The sequence below is a fragment of the Borostomias antarcticus genome (assembly GCF_949987555.1).
Source record: "Borostomias antarcticus genome assembly, chromosome: 25".
In the NCBI taxonomy this organism is placed as follows: domain Eukaryota; kingdom Metazoa; phylum Chordata; class Actinopteri; order Stomiiformes; family Stomiidae; genus Borostomias; species Borostomias antarcticus.
In genome coordinates, this window is record NC_140258.1 from 9,957,952 (window position 1) to 9,980,455 (window position 22,504).

The 22,504-nt window shown below is 45.4% G+C and overlaps 1 protein-coding gene across 1 annotated transcript in view; it reads left to right on the forward strand.

Annotated features, from left to right (window-relative positions):
• Positions 1 to 118: 118 nt before the first annotated feature.
• Positions 119 to 22,504, forward strand: part of kcnq5a (potassium voltage-gated channel, KQT-like subfamily, member 5a) — a gene marked incomplete at both ends in the record, with an annotated part of 62,881 nt that continues 40,495 nt past the window's right edge. Inside the window, one exon of the mRNA XM_084458878.1 lies at positions 119 to 459. Coding sequence (XP_084315004.1) covers positions 119 to 459 — 341 coding nt within the window. The remainder of the gene's footprint in view (positions 460 to 22,504) is intronic.

Sequence of the window (22,504 nt, forward strand, 5' to 3'; positions counted from 1 at the left end):
ACCATAGCTTGCCTATCCAAACTCTTTTTCAGAGCAAAGTCATTTAGGCTATTCATTTAGGCTATAGGCGCATGTCCCCGGGACTCGCCACGCACTCTCATACGGCGCTGGTGATGCCATGCCCCGCAACCACAGCGGCGATGAGGCCGGCACAGGACTCTGGATGAAGACCTCTACGGGTCGCCGGGCTCAGGACTACGGCTTGAAAGATGTAGAGACTGGGCGGGGGACGATGACCACGGCGATTCGAGTCGGCGACGGGCTACTCTCGCCGGGGCAGACAGGTGCAGTGGGGACGGAGAGGCGAAAACAGGGTGCCCGGTTGAGTCTGCTCGGTAAGCCGCTGACCTACAGCGCGCAGAGTGGGCGCAGGAACGCGCGGTACCGGCGGCTCCAAAATTTACTCTACAATGTCCTGGAGAGACCGCGGGCATGGGCATTTATCTACCACGCTTTCGTGTGAGTATGTTAATATTTTTTTGCACCATAGTTCATTCTTTCCTTGAGTAAGTGGCGGTAGTAGTCCAATTCATTCACCTGTTGCTCGCACCACTGCGCGCGCAAGTCGCTGTAGAAACGGGATAAATCATGCAGTCAAAAGTATTTTCTATTAGCTGTTGTTCCCATGTCCAGTGTGTTTAGACCTAACAGCATGACACCATTAGTACTGTCACTTATTTTGTTTTGTATAACAAATAGGCTTACTGACTCATGTGGAGAGACAGTCCTCAGTTGGCTGGTTCACATCTGTAGGGAAATGCCCCTGACCTACAGTAGGTCTGCGCGTCAACTTGCCTATAGAGTGACAGTCTCTACCAGTAAAATGTTTGTGTAGTTGATTGACAGTGTTTAGATGTTATTAGATAGTTTATAGACTACAATGTGTCTACTCACTCTCAAAGTTCACTACTGTAACCTAGCCTATGTCCAGAGACTTGGGAGTGAATGCATGCAGCATCAGCGTTGCGTGATGGAGGAAGCAGAGCTGTCAGGTTGGGTAAGATGGGGGACAGAGAGGGGCTGCGAAGCAGGATGTTGATATTTTATTTGTTCAAGCGGGACAGCACTGGGTCACGGGGGTTAAGTCGATACATCTGCACTGACCACCCACAATGCAGCGCGCCAACTCACAGGTCTCTCAAAGAGGGACACACGTTTGTACACACATGCACAAAATAAAATTTACACACTGTAAACCTACACACACCACACACACGTTTGCATGCAGGGGTGTATGCACAGACACAATCACAGAAACGCTGAACAGCACTTGGAGAGGGTCTTTTGGATACACTGCCTTCTCATACCAATAAAAATAAACTTGATCCAAATTATAGCATAATCAGGGGTCAAGGCAGTCAATATTTTACATTTTTGTCATATTATTGGATACTTATGTTAACACAACATCCGTTTTATGCTCCCTTGCCAATAGCTAAACCGTGGATGTTACAGTCAACATCTCCATATGTGTGTATCGACCACCAGTGGTTGTGATTACAGGGCAGGCTGACATGACTCAATGACTTAAAATAGAGATTCACTTCAGTCACTCCAAAGGTGAAAAGAGCACTAAAACAATGTTGAGTAGAGTCTCCTACTACTAGTTAGCTACAGCTACTGTATCAGTAAGGGCAGACTAAAACAGGGTAAAACGTGCTGGTGTTGTGTCAAGGTGGAAGATAGTTTCCATTAATGATAGTTTCCATTAATGATAGTTTCCATTAATGAACAGTTTGATGATACAGTTTCTTTTAAGGGTGCCCTCAACGGTAGAGATGTTCAACTCCGTTCCTATGGAGCTGTACCTACTGTCTTCTAAGTTTTCACTTGTCTCCGACCCAAAATGCAGCACTCGCCATTCTACTAATCAGCTTCTTACCTGGACCTTGATTATGGCTGAATCAACTAAAAACTGTATGAAGAATCAGGTGTGCTACAGTAGATGTATTCTCCATGTATAGAATTATGAGTGAAGTATCACAATCTTAACTCAATTAATATCAGTTATTTTTATTGCCACTTCAACATCCAAGAACACATGTGAGTTGGAGTTCCAGTCTGGGGACTTCTAAAAGTGAATGGATATTTGCAATGGCCGTCTCAATAAGTGCTTACTCGCATGCTTTTACACTGATGCTGCTGCCACCGAGTGGTTCTCATTCAGCCTTTCGTGCTGAGCAGTGGGACACACACACACACACACACACACACACACACACACACACACTACCACGGTGCATGTAGAGAAAAAATGCAAAGTGCTGCAGTTATCTTCAACCCAAGCTTAGTATGTTTGTGCATGTCTGTCTGTAAAGGTGTACAGATGATGCTTTTAGTGTGACAGGAAAGTGTGTGTGTGTGTGTGTGTGTGTGTGTGTGTGTGTGTGTGTGTAACATCCACTTGAATGTCATTGAGATTTCGGGGTTACTGCAGTGTGATCCTCACAAGGATGTCTGGAGAAAGACAGAGAGCAAGAGAGAATGAAAGGAGAGGGAGAGAGAGGGAGAAAGGAATACAGAAAAAGACTGGTTTTGATCTCCAACTTGGATGGCTCATTGTCTGGTTGTCTTTCTGTGCATATGTGCTCACATGTTTTTGTGTGTGTAGCCACTGTCTTGAACTATCACTGTAAGTCTTTGCCCAGGGGGCACGCTTACTGTAACCACCCGTCCCCTATCGCCCCTATCACCCTCCTCCTTTTCTTCCTTCCTCTAAAACCCTGTGCGTTTATTTGCTGATTTGTGACCATCTCATAGATCCTTGCCAAATAGTGTTCCTTTATTGAATCAATGCTGGCATTAAGATCCTAATTTGGTAATGTCCTGCTGTGTGTTGGGCTAATCACATTTGCTGAGCCGGGGCCGAATCACAATTTGCATCATGAGCTGTTCAAGTAGACGTGGAGTTAATTTTCCACTGTGTTGTCGCTGTTTGTGTGTGTGTGTGCGACTGTGCGTGTGTGTGTGTGTGTGTAAGCAGGGGTCTGGATCCAGTGATAACTGGATTGTGTCTCATGCTATGGTACAGCAGCCTGTAGGCCAGTTTTCTGTATGTTTTAAGAACGAGTTTCTTCAAACTAATGTCTAATCTATGAACATAACGCGGGACAAGCTTTGTTTGTAAGACATCAGAGGCGTGGTCTTAAGAAATCAAGCAACCTATAATAATTATTGATTATTATTCTCTACGTGATTGACAGGTCAGAGAGGTCTATTGGCCTTAGCCTGCATCAATTTGACACTATGACTCCATTTAAATCTCTTCCATTCTAACAGATCTACCCTCTCATTCTGGCAATCCATCAATTCTGACAATAAAATCCCCAATAGAAGGAAAGTATTATTTCCCGACATCATAGATACTCACTCATAACTGTAAGTGAGCACTTCTGTTTCACCTTAGTGTGTAATACTTTCAACCTAAGGTACCCAACCCAAACACATAAAACATCTCTTGTTTTGTTCACAGTTACAACAAGGTACACTCGAGATTTGGCTGAGACCCAGTGGAAACTGCTTGAAGAGTCCAAACAGATGGGATGCTGTGGAGGGCGGGGGGGCAGAGAGAGTGTGAGAGAGGAGGAGATGAGAGAGAGAGAGTGGTAGGAGAGAAAAGAAGGTGAAAGATAGAGAGAGAGAGAGAGAGAGGTAGGAGACAGAGAGAGAGACGGTGTCAGGATGTGTTCCAGAGTGTGTGTGAATGGACAGGGAGGGAGTAGGTGCCTGGGAGAGAAGGAGACCTGCTGATGTGTCATCACCTCACTGAGGACGGTGATGCTACACAGACGTGGCATGGAATCCCGATGCCCACTTCGACAGGGGGCATGTGGGGACAGGCTTCTCATCTGTGTGTGTGCGTGTGTGTGTGTGTGTGTGAGTGTGTGTGTGTGTGTGTGTGTGAGTGTGTGTGTGTGTGTGTGTGAGAGAGAGAGAGAGTGCATGTGTGTGTGAAAGAGAGTTTAAAGTTTAAATGAAATGCTGAAATTTAGCAACCATAAATTCAACACTGCCATATTAAAATTATCCAACCTGGTTCTGAGCATTGGACATTTCCCTGACATCTGGAGCAAAGTAATTATCACACCAATCTTAAAAAATGGAAATAAATTTGATTAATTACAGCAGCAACCTGGGGAAGTTATTCTGCAGCATCCTAAACATCTGACTGCAAGACTTCCTCAGGGAACATAATGTCCTGAGCAAGAGTCAGATTGGATTCACACCACAACATCCAACTACATACATACTATATCTACACCTTTCACACCCTCATTAATAAACATGGCCACCAAAACAAGAACACAATTTTCTCTTGTTTTGTAGATTTCAAAAAAGCATTTGACTCAATTTGGCATGATGGTCAGTTCCTGAAATTAGGGGGAAAAAACATTTGATATAATTAAAGCAATGTATACAAATAAAAAATGTGCTGTGAACACTGGCAATATGGAAACAGACTTCTTACTCTAAAGTAGAAACAGGGCTGCAGTCTCAGGCCCACCCTGTTTAACATTTATATTGATGAATTGGCAAAATCACTAGAACAGTCATATATCCCTGATCTCACCCTCTCTGACACAGAAATGAAATGTCTACTTTTTGCTACTATGCCAAAACACACTTTTCAAAGCATACAACAGAATAAGGCATTCTGCTTCAAACTGATGGTTCTCTCTTATTATTGACCATTTCTCTGAGAATTGGTGGGAATATAGCTCACATATGTATTTCTGAAAAGTTGTTGAAATGAGCATCTCTACAAATGTTATCTATTACTGGCTGTGCCAACACAGTGCCTTCACAGTACATAATATATACTTTATGTTTTCATGAAAGATGTAACAAAAGTTTCAGTACATTACATTATAGTCATATAGAAGACACTTTCATCCAAAGCGACTAACAATAATTACATTTAACGTACGAAAAGCCAATGTACTATTTACACACAAGTGCATCTCCTTTCTAAAACAAGTGACTAAGGGCATAATCTAGTGCTGAAGGCAAAGTGCAAGAATAGCGATCTAAAAATAAAATAGGTACTTAAGAGGGTGGATTGTTGTAGTACTTCTTGAAGAGATTAATTTTGAGCCTGTGACGAAAGATGGGCAGCGACTCTGCTGTCCTGACGTCAGTGGGCAGTTCGTTCCACCACTGCGGGGCCAGGACAGAGAAGAGCCACGACCATGTGGATCGACCGCAGGGGCCTCGGAGTGACGGGGCAACCAGTCGCCCTGAGGTAGCAGAGCGTAGCGGTCGGCAGGGGGTATAGGGTTTGACCATGGCCTGGAGGTAGGAGGGGGCTGTTCCTTTCATTGCCCTGTAGGCTAGTGCCAGAGTTTTAAACTGGATGTGAGCTGCTACAGGGAGCCTGTGTAAGGAACAGAGAAGGGAAGTTGTGTGGGAGAACTTGGAGTGGTTGAACACCAGGCGAGCAGCAGCTTTCTGGTGCTTTCCGGGTTTAATGGTTTGGAGGGCCAAGTCAACCAATTCAACAAGATCATAGATCAGACTTGATATCAGATACCATTATCTGATAGCATTCCATCCATCTGATCTGAGTGAAAGGTAGTGCTCATATCGCCATACCAAATCAACTAGAACAGCTTCTTGTTAAGACTGCTCACTGGAAATCCTAGCACCAAGACTCAAACACAGATGGTCACTGCTCTGGTTCATGTGGTCAACATAAACCACCAAAGCACCTTGTACTTCAGTAAGAACACTGGCAGATAACACTGAGCTCATCTAAACACTGAACAAGCTTGGTCATGGGATCTTACTCCCAACTTGAAAAGAATGACACTGCTCTGTCTCCAAAAGCTAGCAACAACCTCCAAAGAGTTGTACTTACAGCCTCCCGCCTCATGTCTTCACCAATCTTGTCTGAGTCACTCCAGGCTGCAAGAGTAAACTCCCCTCTGTCCTGATAGACCTGTCAGCAGCGTTTGACACAGTAGACCACCAGATCCTCCTCTCCACCCTCGGTGAGAAAGGCGTCGCAGGCTCTGCACTCTCCCTTTTTGCATCCTACCTGGCGGAACCACATAGTCCGCCTACGGGAGTTGCACAAGGGTTAGTCCAGGGTCCTCTTATTCTCTGGGTTCTGTCATTCCCTCTCATGGCTTCTCCTATCACTGCTATGCCGATGACACCCAGCTGGTCCTGTTATTTCCCCCTCCTGACACGCCATTGATGATACAGTGGTGACGCCAACTCAGACTGTGAGGAATCTGGCTATGATCCTGGATGACCAACTGTTGTTCTCTGCACATATCACATCTGTTGCACACTCTTGCAGATTCCTCCTCTACAACATCATGACGATTCGCCCTTTTCTCACTGACAAAATGGCGCAGGTGCTCATCCAAGCTCTTGTCATTGGCCACCTGGACTACTGCACCTCCTCACCTCCTCCATCACCATCTGGTACTCCGCCGCTACAACCAAGGACAGGGCCAGACTGCAGCGCATCATCCGATCTGCGGAGAGGTGATCGTCTGCACCCTGCCCTCCCTCCTGGTCCTGCACAACTCCAGGACCCTGAAGTGGGCCAGGAAGATTGCGGATGACCCCTCCCACCGCGGCCATAATCTCTTTGTGCCACTTCCCTCAGGCAGGAGGCTGCGGTCCATCAGGACCACGTCTGCACGCCACAGAGGCAGCTTCTTCCCCACGGCCATCAGCCTCTTCAACAAGGTCCCCTCTGACTCTCCCCCCTTGAGGACAATCAATAATGCAGGATTTTAAAATGTTCACTCATCACATCAATCCAGTGAGCAATCACCTTGCTTGCATGCTTTCATGCTTTCACCATGAAGCACAGAGCAATATATCCTAAGACAAGATTTAGTTTCAGCTTCATTAAGACACCTCAACAACATTCACCATGTGCTACCCCTGGTCCAAGATGAAAACCTGAGATTATTCAGATTATTAAATAAATGATCTCCAGACTCTCCTTCGCCCTACTATACATAATTTCATTTCAAATATATTACTAATATCTTGGTAATTTGTAATCTTATCTCTTTCCACACTCACAGCTGAAAGTGCAGGGACAGGGTCTCATTCACCAATATATAAATTCTGTTCTTAAATTTCTTCGTAAGAACGTTTCTAAAGAAAGTTCCAGTCTGATTCATGTGTTCGTAAACCGCTGGATGAGTTCGCACCCGCCTTCTCATAATGATGGATCCCATGGTTTCACAAATTGAATGCGCGTGGCCGTACACCCAAATTAGCATAGGTCAACTCCCCACTAGCCCCATATAAGGACATGCAACTACAGGGTCATGCACAGATGTCACTTCTCTGTATGAATACTGGTCATCCGTCCCCTTGACTCGCCAACTTTTCGAGAACATAATAGTTTAGGTGGGGTTGTGTCAGGTGCGTTGGTGAGTCAGAGGACTGCAGGCCAAATCCAGCATGGGCAATCAAAATCAAGATTTTTTTTTGCCAAGTAGGCTTCCTCCTACGAGGAATTTGCCTTTGTGCACAAACATAGCGATACAGAACAGTGCAAAATGTTAAAGTGATAGAATACAATATACAATAGCTCTTCCGTGTTCGTAGATTCTGTTCTTAGTTCCCACATGTGAGAACATTGGTGAAGGCCAGAATCTTCTTGGAAATGGTCAGCGATACGAAGGAGAGAGACAACTACTTGACTTTCTCGAGCCTGTGATTCCAACGCCAGACAGGGTCGCTGTAGCACGACGAATCTGGGCTTCCTCTGGACTCCGGCCATACTTGGATCTGGCGAGACCAGGGCGCAAACCCCGGTCCCTGGTGAGCAACTGCACTGACACAAAGGACGACGCATTACAACACTACACCACGCACAAAGGACGACGCATTACAACACTACACCACGCACAAAGGACGACGCATTACAACACTACACCACGCACAAAGGACGACGCATTACAACACTACACCACGCACAAAGGACGACGCATTACAACACTACACCACGCACAAAGGACGACGCATTACAACACTACACCACGCACAAAGGACGACGCATTACAACACTACACCACGCACAAAGGACGACGCATTAGACCACTGCCATATCTAATTACCTTCGCCCCAACGACAGCCCAGGGCGAGAGGTTATGTTTTTGGTGACTTGTGTTGGTTTGTTTATTTGTTTGTTAGCAGGATTAGGCAAAAACTGCCAAACCGATTTTCATGAAACTCGGTAGAAGCATGTAGCATGGTCTCATTTAAATTTTGGACTGGATCTGAATCACGGGGTGGGTCCACAAGCCACCCAAACATTTCCAGCCATTCACATTTTTTGGACTTAGGCTCAGGAGCGAAAAGTTCCCACCATTCATTGTCAGTGGGAGAATTGAAACAGCCATATCTTAACATGGGAAGGTCACAGAGACACAGGGTTTGAACTGGCATAAACCTCTCGACCTAACAAATGCAGCAATACCAAACATGCACGCACGCACGTGAACGCACACAGAGCCACAAAATGCCGTCATGGGCCATTTCTAGTGTTAAATATCGAAGAAAGCTCGGCAGCTGATGTTAGCTGTGTGCCGTTTACCTGTATGGTGCTGGCTCTTAACTGAAGTTTAGAGCGAAGGAGTGGGCATACCTCACAAAAATGGTGGCGCACTATAGGGCTGAAAAAGAATGAGAATGAGACAGTAGTCTACCACCCTATTGTTCTACCTCTGTATGGACAATGACAAGTTGATTCTGACAGCATACAATAGCAGGCCTCGTGTGTGTGTGTGTGTGTGTGTTGTGTGATTCAGTAAAGGGCAGTTGTGGTTAATCTTGTTGATGTTTGTCATACAGTAGAAGACATACTTTATTGCCATTTGTTATGCTGGACAAAGAGGGACATTTTCCCATTTATTTTTCCTGCGCCCGGCTCAGAACTCGAACCAGCGACTGTCTCGTCCAGGTCCAAGTCGTTAGCCACTGGGCCACCTACCCACCACAACCCCCAGTGTACAGTATGTGTGTGCCCTTGCTGAGTGTGGATGTGTTTCAGAGCTACCGTGTGTGTCTCGTACCGTGTGTGGGTGTCTGTACTATTAGTCACACAGAAACCCCCTCTTGTCAGTTCTCACCAGCACACTGTGGCGCTGATTGATGGAGACAGGCCCTGCTCGGAGAGTTCTCTGCCCACACCAAGTGCACTGGGGCTGGGGTCAAGCTACCTGGGGCTCCCCTGCCCAGCAACGCTCTGAAGCCGTGATCGTGACAGGGCTGAGTACACCCACCCCACTCCCCATCCAAGCTCTGACTCATCATCAGTTCATTTATCAATGCAAGAGAGCTTCTCTGATCCAGCTCTGGAGATTGAACGCCAGAGAAAGTGTGTGTGGTTGGTATGTGTGGCTGTTTTATTTTTACCCATATTCTGTACCCCTCATCCACCCTACAGACACTCAAAAGCATACTGATACACACACATGTACACACAGGAAAGCACATGCATGCATGCCACGTAATCGACAGCGATAGCATTATTGAGGTTAGTCATACATATTTGTGGCTGACAGGCTGACTGATTTATACCATACAGTCTCACCTCCCCCACATTAACATGAATGTTTTTCACAGAGAACTGTACTGCAGTCAGAGAGAGAGAGAGAGAGAGAGAGAGAAAGAGAGAAATCGGGAGACAGACGGAGACTGAGAGAGAGCAGTATGTGTGTGTTGGGTACATATTCTACAGGGTTATCGCTGTTTCAGTGCTGTGACATATAAATGGCCACATATTCACTCTTTCTCACACATACGCACACACACACACACACCTACCTACCTACACACACACACTACTGGCTGATGCATAGCCGGTGGGAAGGTAGCTGTGGGGTTTAATCTTAGAAATTAGAAAATGTGTCGTTCTGACCCCCCTCCTCTATCTCCTCTCTAGCATACACAATCACACACTCTCTTCTTTCATGTCCTGCTCTTATAAAGTAATTTAATACCAAAAAGAGAAGAGGAAAAATTAGAGTCTCATTTTCTGGTGAATGGCACTGACCCCTTAGCAGGAGCCTTGTCATTAAGCAATGGCATGAATGTGGTCAGGGAGCAAAGCGCTAAGGGCACCTGCTCCCCAGCTAACCTCACACAGGGGAGGAAGGAGGAGGGAGGGAGGGAAGTCGTGGGAAAGAGAAGGAGAGAGATACGGGTTGGACTTTAACAGAAGACAGAGAGGAAAGGGAGGGTGAGGTTGAGAGAGGGCAAGAGAGAGAGCGAGAGACGAGAGAGAGAGAAAGAGGGAGAGAAAGGCTCTAAGTGTCAAATGGATTACAGAAGAGGTTTGAAGTACTGTGTAGGCGAGGGTGACAATTCTTGAAGGCTGTTATTCACAGTGGCACTGCCATTGATGCTACAGAACAGTAGCATTTGAATGGTTGGTGAACTCAATATTCCATCAGAGAGGGGACTGCAGGAGGCCAGACCAGATGTTCATGTCATTAGACCTCTGATTGGCTTTTAATAACCATGTCTTCTGAAGGGCTTTTAACCACGCAACACCACCAGATATGGTAGAAGATAGTAGATAGGTAGTAGTAGATAGTAGATAGGTAGTAGTAGATAGTAGATAGGTAGTAGTAGATAGTAGATGGGTAGTAGTAGATAGTAGATAGGTAGTAGTAGATAGTAGATAGGTAGTAGTAGATAGTAGATGGGTAGTAGTAGATAGTAGATAGGTAGTAGTAGATAGTAGATAGGTAGTAGTAGATAGTAGATAGGTAGTAGTAGATAGTAGATAGGTAGTAGTAGATAGTAGATAGGTAGTAGAAGATGGTAGATAGGTAGTAGTAGATAGTAGATAGGTAGTAGAAGATGGTAGATAGGTAGTAGTAGATAGTAGATAGGTAGTAGTAGATAGTAGATAGTTAGTAGAAGATGGTAGATAGGTAGTAGTAGATAGTAGATAGGTAGTAGTAGATAGTAGATAGGTAGTGTAGATAGTAGTAATCCATCACATTTGTAACCATCCACATTTGTGATCCATGATGGAAGATTAGTGTATTTCCCAATATTATTGGATTTATTGCTATTTTAGAGGAATTTGAAATTCTGAATTGACTGAATTGAAAAAGAATTGCTCCCTCTTTTCTGATTGCGAGGGAGAGAACGTCTGGGAAAGAAGAAGCAGCATCAGGGGCTGAAACTCGTCTGTCCACTTCCTCTTCTGTTATGGGGCTGTTTTCCCCATCGCACAGACCGATTAAAAATGCATTTGCTGCACATTAATGGGTCACGTCTGTTCGTCTCATACATTTTTGGTTGTATCAGATATTTAATTTCTCTCTCCCTCTCTCTCTCTCTCTCTCTCTCTGTCTCTCTCTCACGCTCACATAAACAGACACACACACGCAACCTCTCTCTCTCTTTTACCCAAGCTGTTGGGAATCAGACGACACACATGCACGTGTTGGGTTATTGCTCTTTAAACACGCCTCTCTTGTGGTCTGCCCGTAATTGAACTTTTGAAGTGCCACAAACATGCGATCTCGGAACATGTATCCACGCCTAATGGAATTAATTGATGCAGTCTAATTTTTCCATTTGTTACCATGGGGAGAGCAAAAGCCCCGCCTTGGATTCCATTCCCCCAGGGAGAGGAACTTCAGTCCTCCCGGCCTGTTCTCAATTCATCGGGGCCGCGTGTATGGTGCAGAATTCGGAGTATTTGTTCCCAGTGGTGTTTGTGGTGTTTTCTAATTGCGTGGCGTGACTTGGTCAGCTGGCAGGCGTCCCCAGCCGCTGGAGGCACGCTGCAGAAGAACGAGGACGATGGTGGGAGGGAAGTTAGAAATGAAGGAATCTCTAGGATGAGAGATACACGACGTGTGTGTGTGTGTGTGTGTGTGTGTGTGTGTGTGTGTGTGTGTGTGAGGTCTTCTCTGACCCTGCTCACACATTCCTGACGACCCCACAGATATTAAGTTCTCCCCAAAGTGGATGTTGCCCGTAGCAACCAAGGTCCTAACCAGAAGCCAGTGACTCAAATTACACACGGGAAAAAGTCCAGTGTGGGAGAGAAAGTGTATGTGAGTGTGCGTGCGTGTGTGTGTGTGTGTGCGCGCGCATGTGTGTCTGTGTACGTGTATCTGTTTCGAAGGTGTGTATGTGAGTATGCGTGTTTCTGAGTGTGTGTTTGAGTGTGTGTTTGAGTGTGTGCATGTGTGTGTGTGTGTGTGTGTGGATACAGGCTTTGGGCCCAGTCCATTGACTGGTGTCTAATGCACTGTGAGGGTCTGTTTTCTCTAAGTAAGCCTTCCCCCAGGACTCTGGCCAACAGACCAGCAAGCCTGACGCAACAAGACAGCTGGGTGTTTGAATAACAAGGCACAGAGTTTGTGTGAGTGTGTGTGTGTGTGTGTGTGTGTGTGTCAGTGTATTACAGAGCGCAAAGGTAATCTGATAGAGGGACATTGTGGACTGGGCGTGCATAGGTGAGTGTGTATTTATGCAGACATGCCTGTGTGTGTGTGTACGTATGTGTGTGATGCTTGGCATCAAATGAGACCGGTTTTCCCCGGATATCTCTTGATATCACACACACACACCCCCGCCCCCGTTGCCCCTTATCTCCCATTCGGGAGCGGCGAGACGAGGAGACAGTGTTTCAGGGGCTTGAATAGGCTGAGATCATCTCTGTTTGTTTGGGCTGCGCCGAGGGTTGTGAACGCGAGTTATTGTCCCTGGCGCTAAGCAGGAGATGGAAAACCAACCATCGTTAGGGCCTTTATTGGAAAATAAAGCATTCTTTTATGAGCGATTTATACCGAACTTTGATTTTGTCACAGTCCTCATAGTGAGAAGGCCCTCGTGTCTGTGTACCGAAGCGTCCACTTGACGCCGCGCTACATACGGTCTCTTTCTCTCTCACGCGCGTGCACACACACACACACATTTGCACACACACACTCACACACACATACACACACACACACACACATTTGTGTTTGTGTGACATTGATCCTCAGTCGCACATGAGCTCAAGCTCAGTTCCTAACCACAATAGAGTTTCCATTCTTTTCCTCCAAGTTCAGATCCAGAGAGAGATTAATGAACGCACAAACACACGCACACACACACACACACACACACACACACACACACACACACACACACACACACACACACACACACACACAGACACACACACACACAAACACACACACACAAACACACACACATGCACACACATGACAAAGCTTGTGACTCTCGTTTCCTGGACAGCGAGGTGAGAAACACATCTCCTCCTCTCTGGCTTCTGTCCTTGTTAAGTAAAGGAGGATGAGCGGAGGAGAGGAGGAGGAGAGGAGGAGGAGTGGAGGAGCGTCCAGCGCGCGGGTGCTGTATACATTCAGGCGTGGGAGACGGGGCTAAAGGAGACATGAGCAGTGTCTATGGAAAACTCAGTGATACATGAAGTCCATTAGAGCAGAGACTTGGGAGTGGAGAGAAGCCAGACTTGGCCGCTCCGCAGCTATTAACCAGACAGACATGGACATGGCCAATTCATCGTATTGGGCACCTGTGTGTGTGTGTGTGTGTGTGTGTGTGTGTGTGTGTGTGTGTGTGTGTGTGTGTGTGTGTGTGTGTGTGTGTGTGCGTGCGTGCGTGGCAGTGATAATCATAGTGGAGATGTGTCTGTGTTTTTACAGTGACGATTTTGAGCATTTCGATTCACCCCTGAATTCAAATAAGTATAATTCCCTCCTGGCCATGTCTTCATCCTGCACCCCACCTCCCACACACGCATATTTCTAGTAAAATTTGAATTAGTAACTGTTTGCTGCTCTAGTAATTTGTGCACTGCGGGATGCCTGGTTTTATGACGCACCTGCTTTTCAGCATGAATGTGTGTCTGTGTGTGTGTGTGTGTTTTTAGCAGACTACTATATACCATAATACACCTCTCTGAGACCCCTCTACAAAACCAAAAGGCAACTGCCTCATTCCAAGGATCGACGGATATCATTTGACAGCTGAATTAATACTGAAATTGGTTGTTGATCTGACGTCTTCGCCCTAATGCAGTTTTACAGGGTACCCATTCAATTGAAACTGATTGGTTAATGATTCTGTCCTTAACCCAATAACATTGCAGCTTAGTCATAAGATAGCTTGATGCAATATATCTGTTTTTAAACTAATCAATAGCACATTTGTAGAAATCAAATGATGGATTTTCCAGGCTTTTATCTTATTTCTTAGATAAAGATAGATGGTTTCTCTAATTGCTTGGTGTCTATCTGTCGCTCTCTTTCTTTCTCTCTCTCTTTCTCTCTCTCTCTGTCTGTCTGTCTCTGTCTCACTCTCTCTCAGCCTCTTACCATCTCTCCTACATCTCAGGAGGTTTGTGTGGGAATAGAATGTTAACAAGCTATTTGTTGCTCTCTGCATATTATGTATGCACCATCTGGGCCTGAATCCACCTTATGGACACCTTTGACCACACACACACACACACACACACACACACACACACACACACACACACACACACACACAGAGTTTCTACACAGCTACTGTACATCTCCTATCCACTGAGAGCTGATGACGTGGATAAACACCAATTAAATAAGATGATTCTAATTGATGTTGTTCATTCACCAAAGCTTACAGTTAGGTTTCATTTTAGGTGTTGTGTGTGTGTGTGTGTGTGTGTGTGTGTGTGTGTGTGTGTGTGTGTGTGTGTGTGTGTGTGTGAAAGAGAAAGCATGTTTGTGTGTGTGTGTGTGTAAATGTCATCTGTACATAATGTATGATTGGCACTCTTCCCATCCTCCACAATACCACCCAGGACACAGAGAGACAGACAAAACAAAGCAATATTTGTTTGGCAAAAACAATTTAGTTGCTTATTGGAATTTCGAATTGATTTAGTGGTCGATGGAAAATACTCATATGCTTGTGGGCACAGTGCTAAGAGGATGGGGATTGTTTGTAGATGGTTGTGTATACGTGTGTGTCTTTGTGTGTGTGTGTGTGTAAGAGAGAGAGAGAGAGAGAGAGAGAGTATTACAACAGTATTTATAGGCTATCTTCCAGTATCCACATTATACTATTTTAGTGTTCTTGTTGAAATTATGGAAATGGATCCTACAAATGTTCCCTCAGCTCTGGGAGGAGGGAATGTCACAGACAATTGAAGAGAGGAAAGCGTCTGAACATCCACTATCCAAACCAGGTGCAAGACCAACGAAGGTATACATAGAAAAAGGTTAAAGATAAAAAGTCTGCACTCTGGAGCACATAGAACTTTTCAGGAGTTTATTAACGTTTCGGTCCACTGACCTTCATCAGAATGGGAATGGTGAAGGTAAGTGGACCATTCTGATGAAGGTCAGTGGACCGAAACGTTAATAAACTCTTGAAAAGTTCTGTGTGCTCCAGAGTGCAGACTTTTTAATATTTTTCTAATGTCACAGACAATCCCATCATACAATGACCACATTAATCCATCCGTCTCCAACTCAGGTGTACTGTACACTCCTTTACACCTGGTTCAATCTCTGTGTGTGTGTGTGTGTGTGTGTTTGTGTGTGTGTGTGTGTGTGTGTGCATACGGCAGAGTATGTGTGTGTGGCAGTAGTGGCGGGGGGTATTGTGTGTGTGTCTTCAAATGGAGCATTTCCCAGTCTCCTCCCTGTGGCGTGAGTGTTTGTGTGCATTCAAAGAAATAAGAAATAAGAAAACATTTTTACACGGGATCTTGAAGTCATTGCTGAAGAAAGTATGTGGTGGCCAGGCTGTAAAACTAGTGGCCTTTTATCTCTCTTTCTCTGGCAGACAGAAAGGCTGTGTGTGTGTGTGCGTGTGCTGGGGGGTGGCGTGTTTGGAGTTATATATTTTCCATTATAAATCACTTTTATTTTTCATGATGAGGAAAAGGAACCCAACTAATACTACAAAGCAAAGCAAAGCCCTTTTTGCTGTGATGCAACTGGCCTGTAATCCCCTTCTTAATTGAAACTAAATGAGTGGAAGAGAGGGAAGGGGGGTGTCTTGTTTAGTATTTTTCTCCTACAGCTGTTCCAATATGCCTGCCATCTCCTTTCCTTGTATCCCCTTCCATAAGCAGAACTTCACGAGTTCAAAGACCACACTGACGACTGAATACATTTAAGGAGGTTTAATGGAACGATGAATGAATGAATGAATGAATGAATGAATGAATGAATGAATGAATGAATGAATGAATGAATGAATGCATGAACGAACGAACGAACGAATGAGGAGACTGTGTGTGTGGCGGATGAGTCCCTCAGGTTATTTACCAGGCTTCCTGGAGCTCAGCAGACCCCCGCATGGTACTGGGATAGCAGATAGAGGGGTTCAAGAGCAGAGGAGATGGGGAGGGGGTGGGACGCGAACACAGCGGAACAGGAGAGAGAGAACAGGTATGCTAGGTGGCTTTATATACTCATAGGCCCAATCTCAAACCAGCCCCTATCCACTTCCCCTCCATTTGCGCGTTCACGCCAGGCTTCACCATGTTAAGGGCTGTCCCAAACCAATTAGTGTGGAGTGTGAGTGGACTGTCAAACCCTTAAATAGCGAGCCTGCAATGGTGCACGCTCCCAATAGCCAAAAAATATTAAATCACCTAAACATACCACGGTCACTGCTGCTTCCCTGTTGCGGTGGAGTGGGGAGTCCGTCCCACATTTGACTGCCCATTTACAGTATATACGCTCCCCCTCAATTGAGAATGCCCTCCACAGCTGCGAGTGAAACTTAATTTGGAGTGACACTTAGTGGTGGAGGGGGTAGGGGCTGGTTTGGGATTGGGCCATACTGTGGATAATGGGCAGGAAGCTACCACATGGGCATGGTGGTAACAGGTGTGTCAAGTTGAGTTGATTGGCAGGGTGTGTCCAGGTGCTCTAGTTAGATTGATGACAGTGTTGTGGTGTCTTTTCTCACGCCTCAGTCCCATTGACTCAGTTTGCGGGGCGTTCCGAATGCAGTCAGGCTTTGTTCTGGTGACCACGCGGCTTCAATAAACACCGGGTGCGGTTCAGGAGCGGAGCGTTTTCTTTCTTTCTTTCTTTCTTTCTTTCTTTCTTTCTTTCTTTCTTTCTTTCTTTCTTTCTTTCTTTCTTTCTTTCTTTCTTACAGCAAGGCTGGAAAAGAAAACACTAAATACAGAGTAGTAAGCATAAAAAAGAGTTAAAACAGGGACTATATACAGTACATCCATATAGTATAGCATTTTAAAGGACACTTCGACATGTGGACAGGAGGAGGTGGGATTGGAACCGCTGACCCTACGATCATTGGACGACCCGCCCTACCCCTGAGCCACAGCCGCCCCTCTTACCCTTTCTGTCATCCCCTCTGACACGATCACTTTCTCACTCCCCCTGTCTCCGTTCTGACAGTGAAAATAGAGCTTTTATAGGCGCGGGATAGAAGCTCTCTCCCCTCCGCGCAGAGGAGACAAGGGACTCGCCTGCTTTATAGCCTGCTATACAATATTTTTTTCCAGCAAATGTCTTGTTTCAACAAGATTGAACTAGGAAAGCAGTTTCATGTGTGGGAGTTATTCCGTTTTAGAAAATCTATTTGGAAAATCAGTCAGCTACTCAGCCAATCAGAAATGTTCAGCGTGGCCGCCCCACCCACAAAGTGCTTTTCCCCCGGCAAGAGCACTACCTTGTGAGCGGGGTCTTTTTGGGGGGTCGAAAGTCCCCTGCGAACCACCTATAGACCCTGGCTTCTTTGGTGTGAACACGCCGAGTTACCCCCAAAGGACCGTAGTTCGGGTAAAGAGCAGGAGAGATCGTTCACCATTGAAAAGGCCCTGTCCTTCCCTGTTGCCATGGCTTCATCCTGGCTCTGCTCTTTAGACATGCCCATCAACAGTTTCCACGGTGATAGCTGGCCCCTCATCTCTGAAGAGGGTCCCATAATCTGTAACGAGATTTAAAATTATTCACTAAACCACTAATGAGTAACCACTAGCCAGATGCACGGAGGATCTTGATGACTAGAAACACAGATTGAGGGCTCATCCAAGGACGACCTAGAGGGAGAGACTAATGACATTTGTGTGTGTGTGTGTGTGTGTGTGTGTCTCTGTATGAGTTTGTGTGTTTGTGTCCATGAGTGTCAAGGAACATTTGTAGAAAGGAGCCTCAAATATGTCACACGTGGCTCGAGAGACAGCATGTGGGAGAAACCATTATTGAATTAGCTTTATTTTGGCTCCCAGTGTAGAAGTAGTACCATATAGAGGGAGCTCTCAGAGATGGGTGGGGGAGTGGGGCACTTTCTGACTGAGGTATGGATTACACTAATGCAAATTAGCCCAAAAAGCATACATTTTCCTCAGTTTTGCGCCTAGCAATTACACTACTCCGGCAAAAATGACCATTGAATCTGGAGGTCTTGGAGTACGCCCCAAGCTGCATATTCGAGCTAGAAACCAGTTTTCGTGTTTCGAATACATGCTGTAGCCATGTAAATACGAGTGTAATTCAGGCCTGACATGACTAGACAACCAGAGAGAACCAAACAGTGGAGCAGCGGCAGTTGGCCGCTTTCGCCACTCTTGTTCTACTGCTAAATGTTCAGTGTGCTTTATTATGTGGTATGTATCCTACAATGGGTTACTGGGATAGAGCTAACATATCATTGCCTACCATTCAGGTAAAATATTTGTATTTTAAATATTTAAATATTTACATATTTTAAGTATTTGTAGATTTATGAGTGTAACATTTCTTATTATGGAGTATTTACGCTATGCACATGTGCTCTGTAATATATTCCTGTGGAACGGTCTGGTACGGTGTACCAGTAAAAGATTTAGAGCCGGTACGCACCGGTACGCTAGACTACTGGGGACGCAGGTGTTGTCTTTTTAAGGGACGCAACAGAGCCCGTCACAGGGCCGACAACAACCCGTCATCACCGTATTGCTAACAAGAAAACTAGCTGCTCATTAGTACTTTAATATTATCAATTGCCATTAAATTGTGTTTGTGCCCACTGCCTAGCCAGCACATGACCGTGGTTTCTGCTCTATGCTGGAGACATGCCGCTTTCCAAACCTGCCAGGCTAACGTAGCCGGCCGCTGACGCCAACCTCTGCAGCAGCAGCTGACTGTCTGTATTTACTGCAGTGGATTTTGGCAGGCAGCAGTCGTTCTTGCAAAAAATACCCCAAGCAACAGTGACAGAGATAATAAGTCTTGATGTTTCACGATGTTAACTTTAATTCCAACAAAGACAGCTCCAGGTCAAAGAAGCTAAATAAATGACATTTGTGCTAACTGTCTAGGGCTCACTGCTCTGCTTCTGCAAACACAGAGGGAGCGATTAGGAGGGTGTGTTCGATTTTTACCCCATGACCAAATCAAGCACGTTTTTGGGGCAATCCGCATGGATCCGCCCTACTCTGTCTCTGATTGGCTATTAGTACTTGTTGCCTTTGTGCACCTTGTGATTGGATCCTGGGGGAAAAACGTCAAAGCAACAGAAGTTTGAAATGAAATGAAGTGTATTGAATGAATTCAGGCAAAATGCAAAAAAAAGACGTTTAAGATGAAAGAGATAGATGCAGAAGCTGATTATGAAGTGGTTCAAATTAGGAGACTTTCAGAGCAAGTTGAGGACCAGAGGGAGGAAGCAGAACTATCAAAAGAAACAGGTAATGATGCTAGGCCAGAGAAGGAACATGAACTAGCCATCCATCAATCACAAATATTTTAGTCTGTCTTAAAATTTTCAGAATTGTTTTTCACTGCCGTTTGGAAATACATCGGAGTGAATGCAGCTGACGGCTAACTATGGCTCATTCACCTCCATGTATTTCCAAACGCGAAAACAACGGCAGTGAAAAACAATCAGAGTCTGGTAATGATGAGTTTGTAACCCCGATAGTGTATTCAGCCTGTTATTTTGACTATTTCGGTTCTTGAAGTGGTATTTTTACAGCGAACTTTTAACATTGAAGTCAACGGGCACTTCCGCATCCGCACCCCAGACTGACCAATATGGCTGCCAGGTGAATAAGGCGAATAGATGAGCTAAGAATGTAAAAGCACTGAGACAGAGAGAGATGAATTGTGTGTGTGTGTGTGTGTGTGTGTGTGTGCGTGCGTGTGTGTGTGTGTGTGTGTGTATTTTGTACTGTAAATATAAATTCTCCCACTGACAGACTGCCACAGTTGCATACCGCAGAAAGAGATGTCACTTTGCTCTACCCACTGTCATATAACCCATGGGTCCCATGACTCCCCTGCAGTATCCGCCCTGCCAGAGCACTATAGTAGATGAGATGTCCACACATCCATGGAAGTGTTTTACTCACCATAGTTCACCCACTAAATCCCTATTATATTGCAAAGGGGATTTAACATGTGTGTGTGTGCATCTATGTGTGTGTGTGTTGATGATGGAGGTGTACAGTAGCTCACAGCGCCGTGCCAGTCACGTGTCACCACTGTAACAGGACACTATGTACTGTAACAACATGGGTGGATGTGGGGGCCAGAGATCGGGTGAGGACTTGGACTGGGACCGGCAGCCCTGTGTCCTGAGCCCTCAGCTCCACTTCCTGCTTGGCTGAGGGGATTAGGGGAAACAGAGTCTGGTGGGCCCACATGGTATTATACTTGGCAGGGGTCAGGTTATGGCGTCTGCAGGTTCTTCTCCCCGCTTGACGAAACAAGGGAAATCAGAGTTGTGTGTGTGTGTGTGGGGGAGGGGGGGGGGGGGGGCTTATGCGTCAGAGTCAGAGGTGTGACTCATTTCTCAGTTCATAACAGTACATTTCCTCCTGTAAGCCCGGGGCTTAAAATAACACATTTATTGCAGAGAAAGAGAGAGAGAGATAGAGAGAGAGAGAGAGTGTGTGTGCGTGAGTGTGTGTGTGTGTGTGTGTGTGTGTATTGCGTGTATAAGACCAGAGCTGAGATACAGTATAAAAAGTTTGTTTTAATGACTATTTGACAGTGCTGTGAGTTTATTTGTTCCTCCAGGGTGACAGATTATTGGGTTAGACACACACACAACCGTAAGCGCGTGGACACACACACACACACACACACACACACGCACGCACTCACACACACACACACACACACACACACACACACACACACACACACACACACACACACACACACACACACACAGTCTCTTCCTTTCTCTCTTTCTCTTTCAAGATTTCAGGACTTCTTTGTCACATGTAACATACGTGTACAGTCACAGTGAAATGTTACTGCCAACTCCAAGATTATCAAACAGATAGACTCCAATACGACAGATCTTGTGAAAGCAACTCACCCTAGTGCAACAAGCCATGTCAGCTTTCGCTTCCTCTCGTTAGAGTGAGAGGGGGGGTGCCGTCGTTTAAATTGGCACACGGCGAAAAGTATACATAGCATAGCTCAACTATTTGCTTCTTCAGAATACAGACAATCACGCGAACAGTTCCATGTATAATATGTCCTTCGGTCTTCAGAAGTGTAGGTGATTCTGTCATTTTCTAGAGCGTGGCTCCATTGTTTTCAATGGAGGGGGGGAGTCGTCGTTCGAACTGTCACACAGTGAAAAATATACATCGGAGAGCTGACCTTTTTTGATTTTATGAATCCCAAGAGTCATGTGAACGTTCTGATATATAATATGTGTATGAGCTGTGAGAATTGGAAGAGGGATGGAAGTTTAGAAAATGTGTGACTTTTTCCAAAATGCGCCTTGTCACCACTCTAAAACTGGTGAAATTGTGCAGAAGACCAAAAGTGTTCCTTGCATTCTAAAATAAAATAAAAAGAAGTAATAATGAACTCAGCATGAGCCAGGGAATCCATTGCTACCATAATTTTGAAGATTGGACATACAGTTCAAAAGTTACTGGCATAAACGCAACTCCAACTTTGACACGCTGCTGGTGCTAGAGTGCATGAGATGTCAACATGAGGCTTGGTGACATGTCATGGGTGTGTCCCGGATGAGTGTGCCAAATGTGGTTTTGATAGATCAAAACATTACTGAGATATGACCCCACTTCCTGTTTTGCAGCTTTTCTGCCAATTTTGATTGGCTGTCACGAGCGAACGCAATAGATAATCAAAAATCCCTGTAAATCTGTTGTAGACATTGGTCTATAGATGACATCCACCGAGTTTCGTGCAGATTGGTGAAAGTTCCTAGGAGGAGATACATTTTAAGGGTTTTTCACATCATTCAAAATGGCAGAGAATCCAAGATGGCCACAATGATGTCATAGAGTGCATTGAATCCGGCTTGAGCCAAGGAATTGAAGGACACCTGAAGTTTGAAAATTGGACTTGCTGAAGAAAAGCTGCATGCATAAATGCACCTCCAACTTTGATACGTTGGTGGCGCTAGAGAGGGCGAGGTGTGGACATGAGACTTGGTGAGGAGGGTCAGGGCACAGTCCCGAATGAGTGTGCCAATTTTCACAACTTTTGACCATATGGTTCTATAGGCTGCCATAGACTCC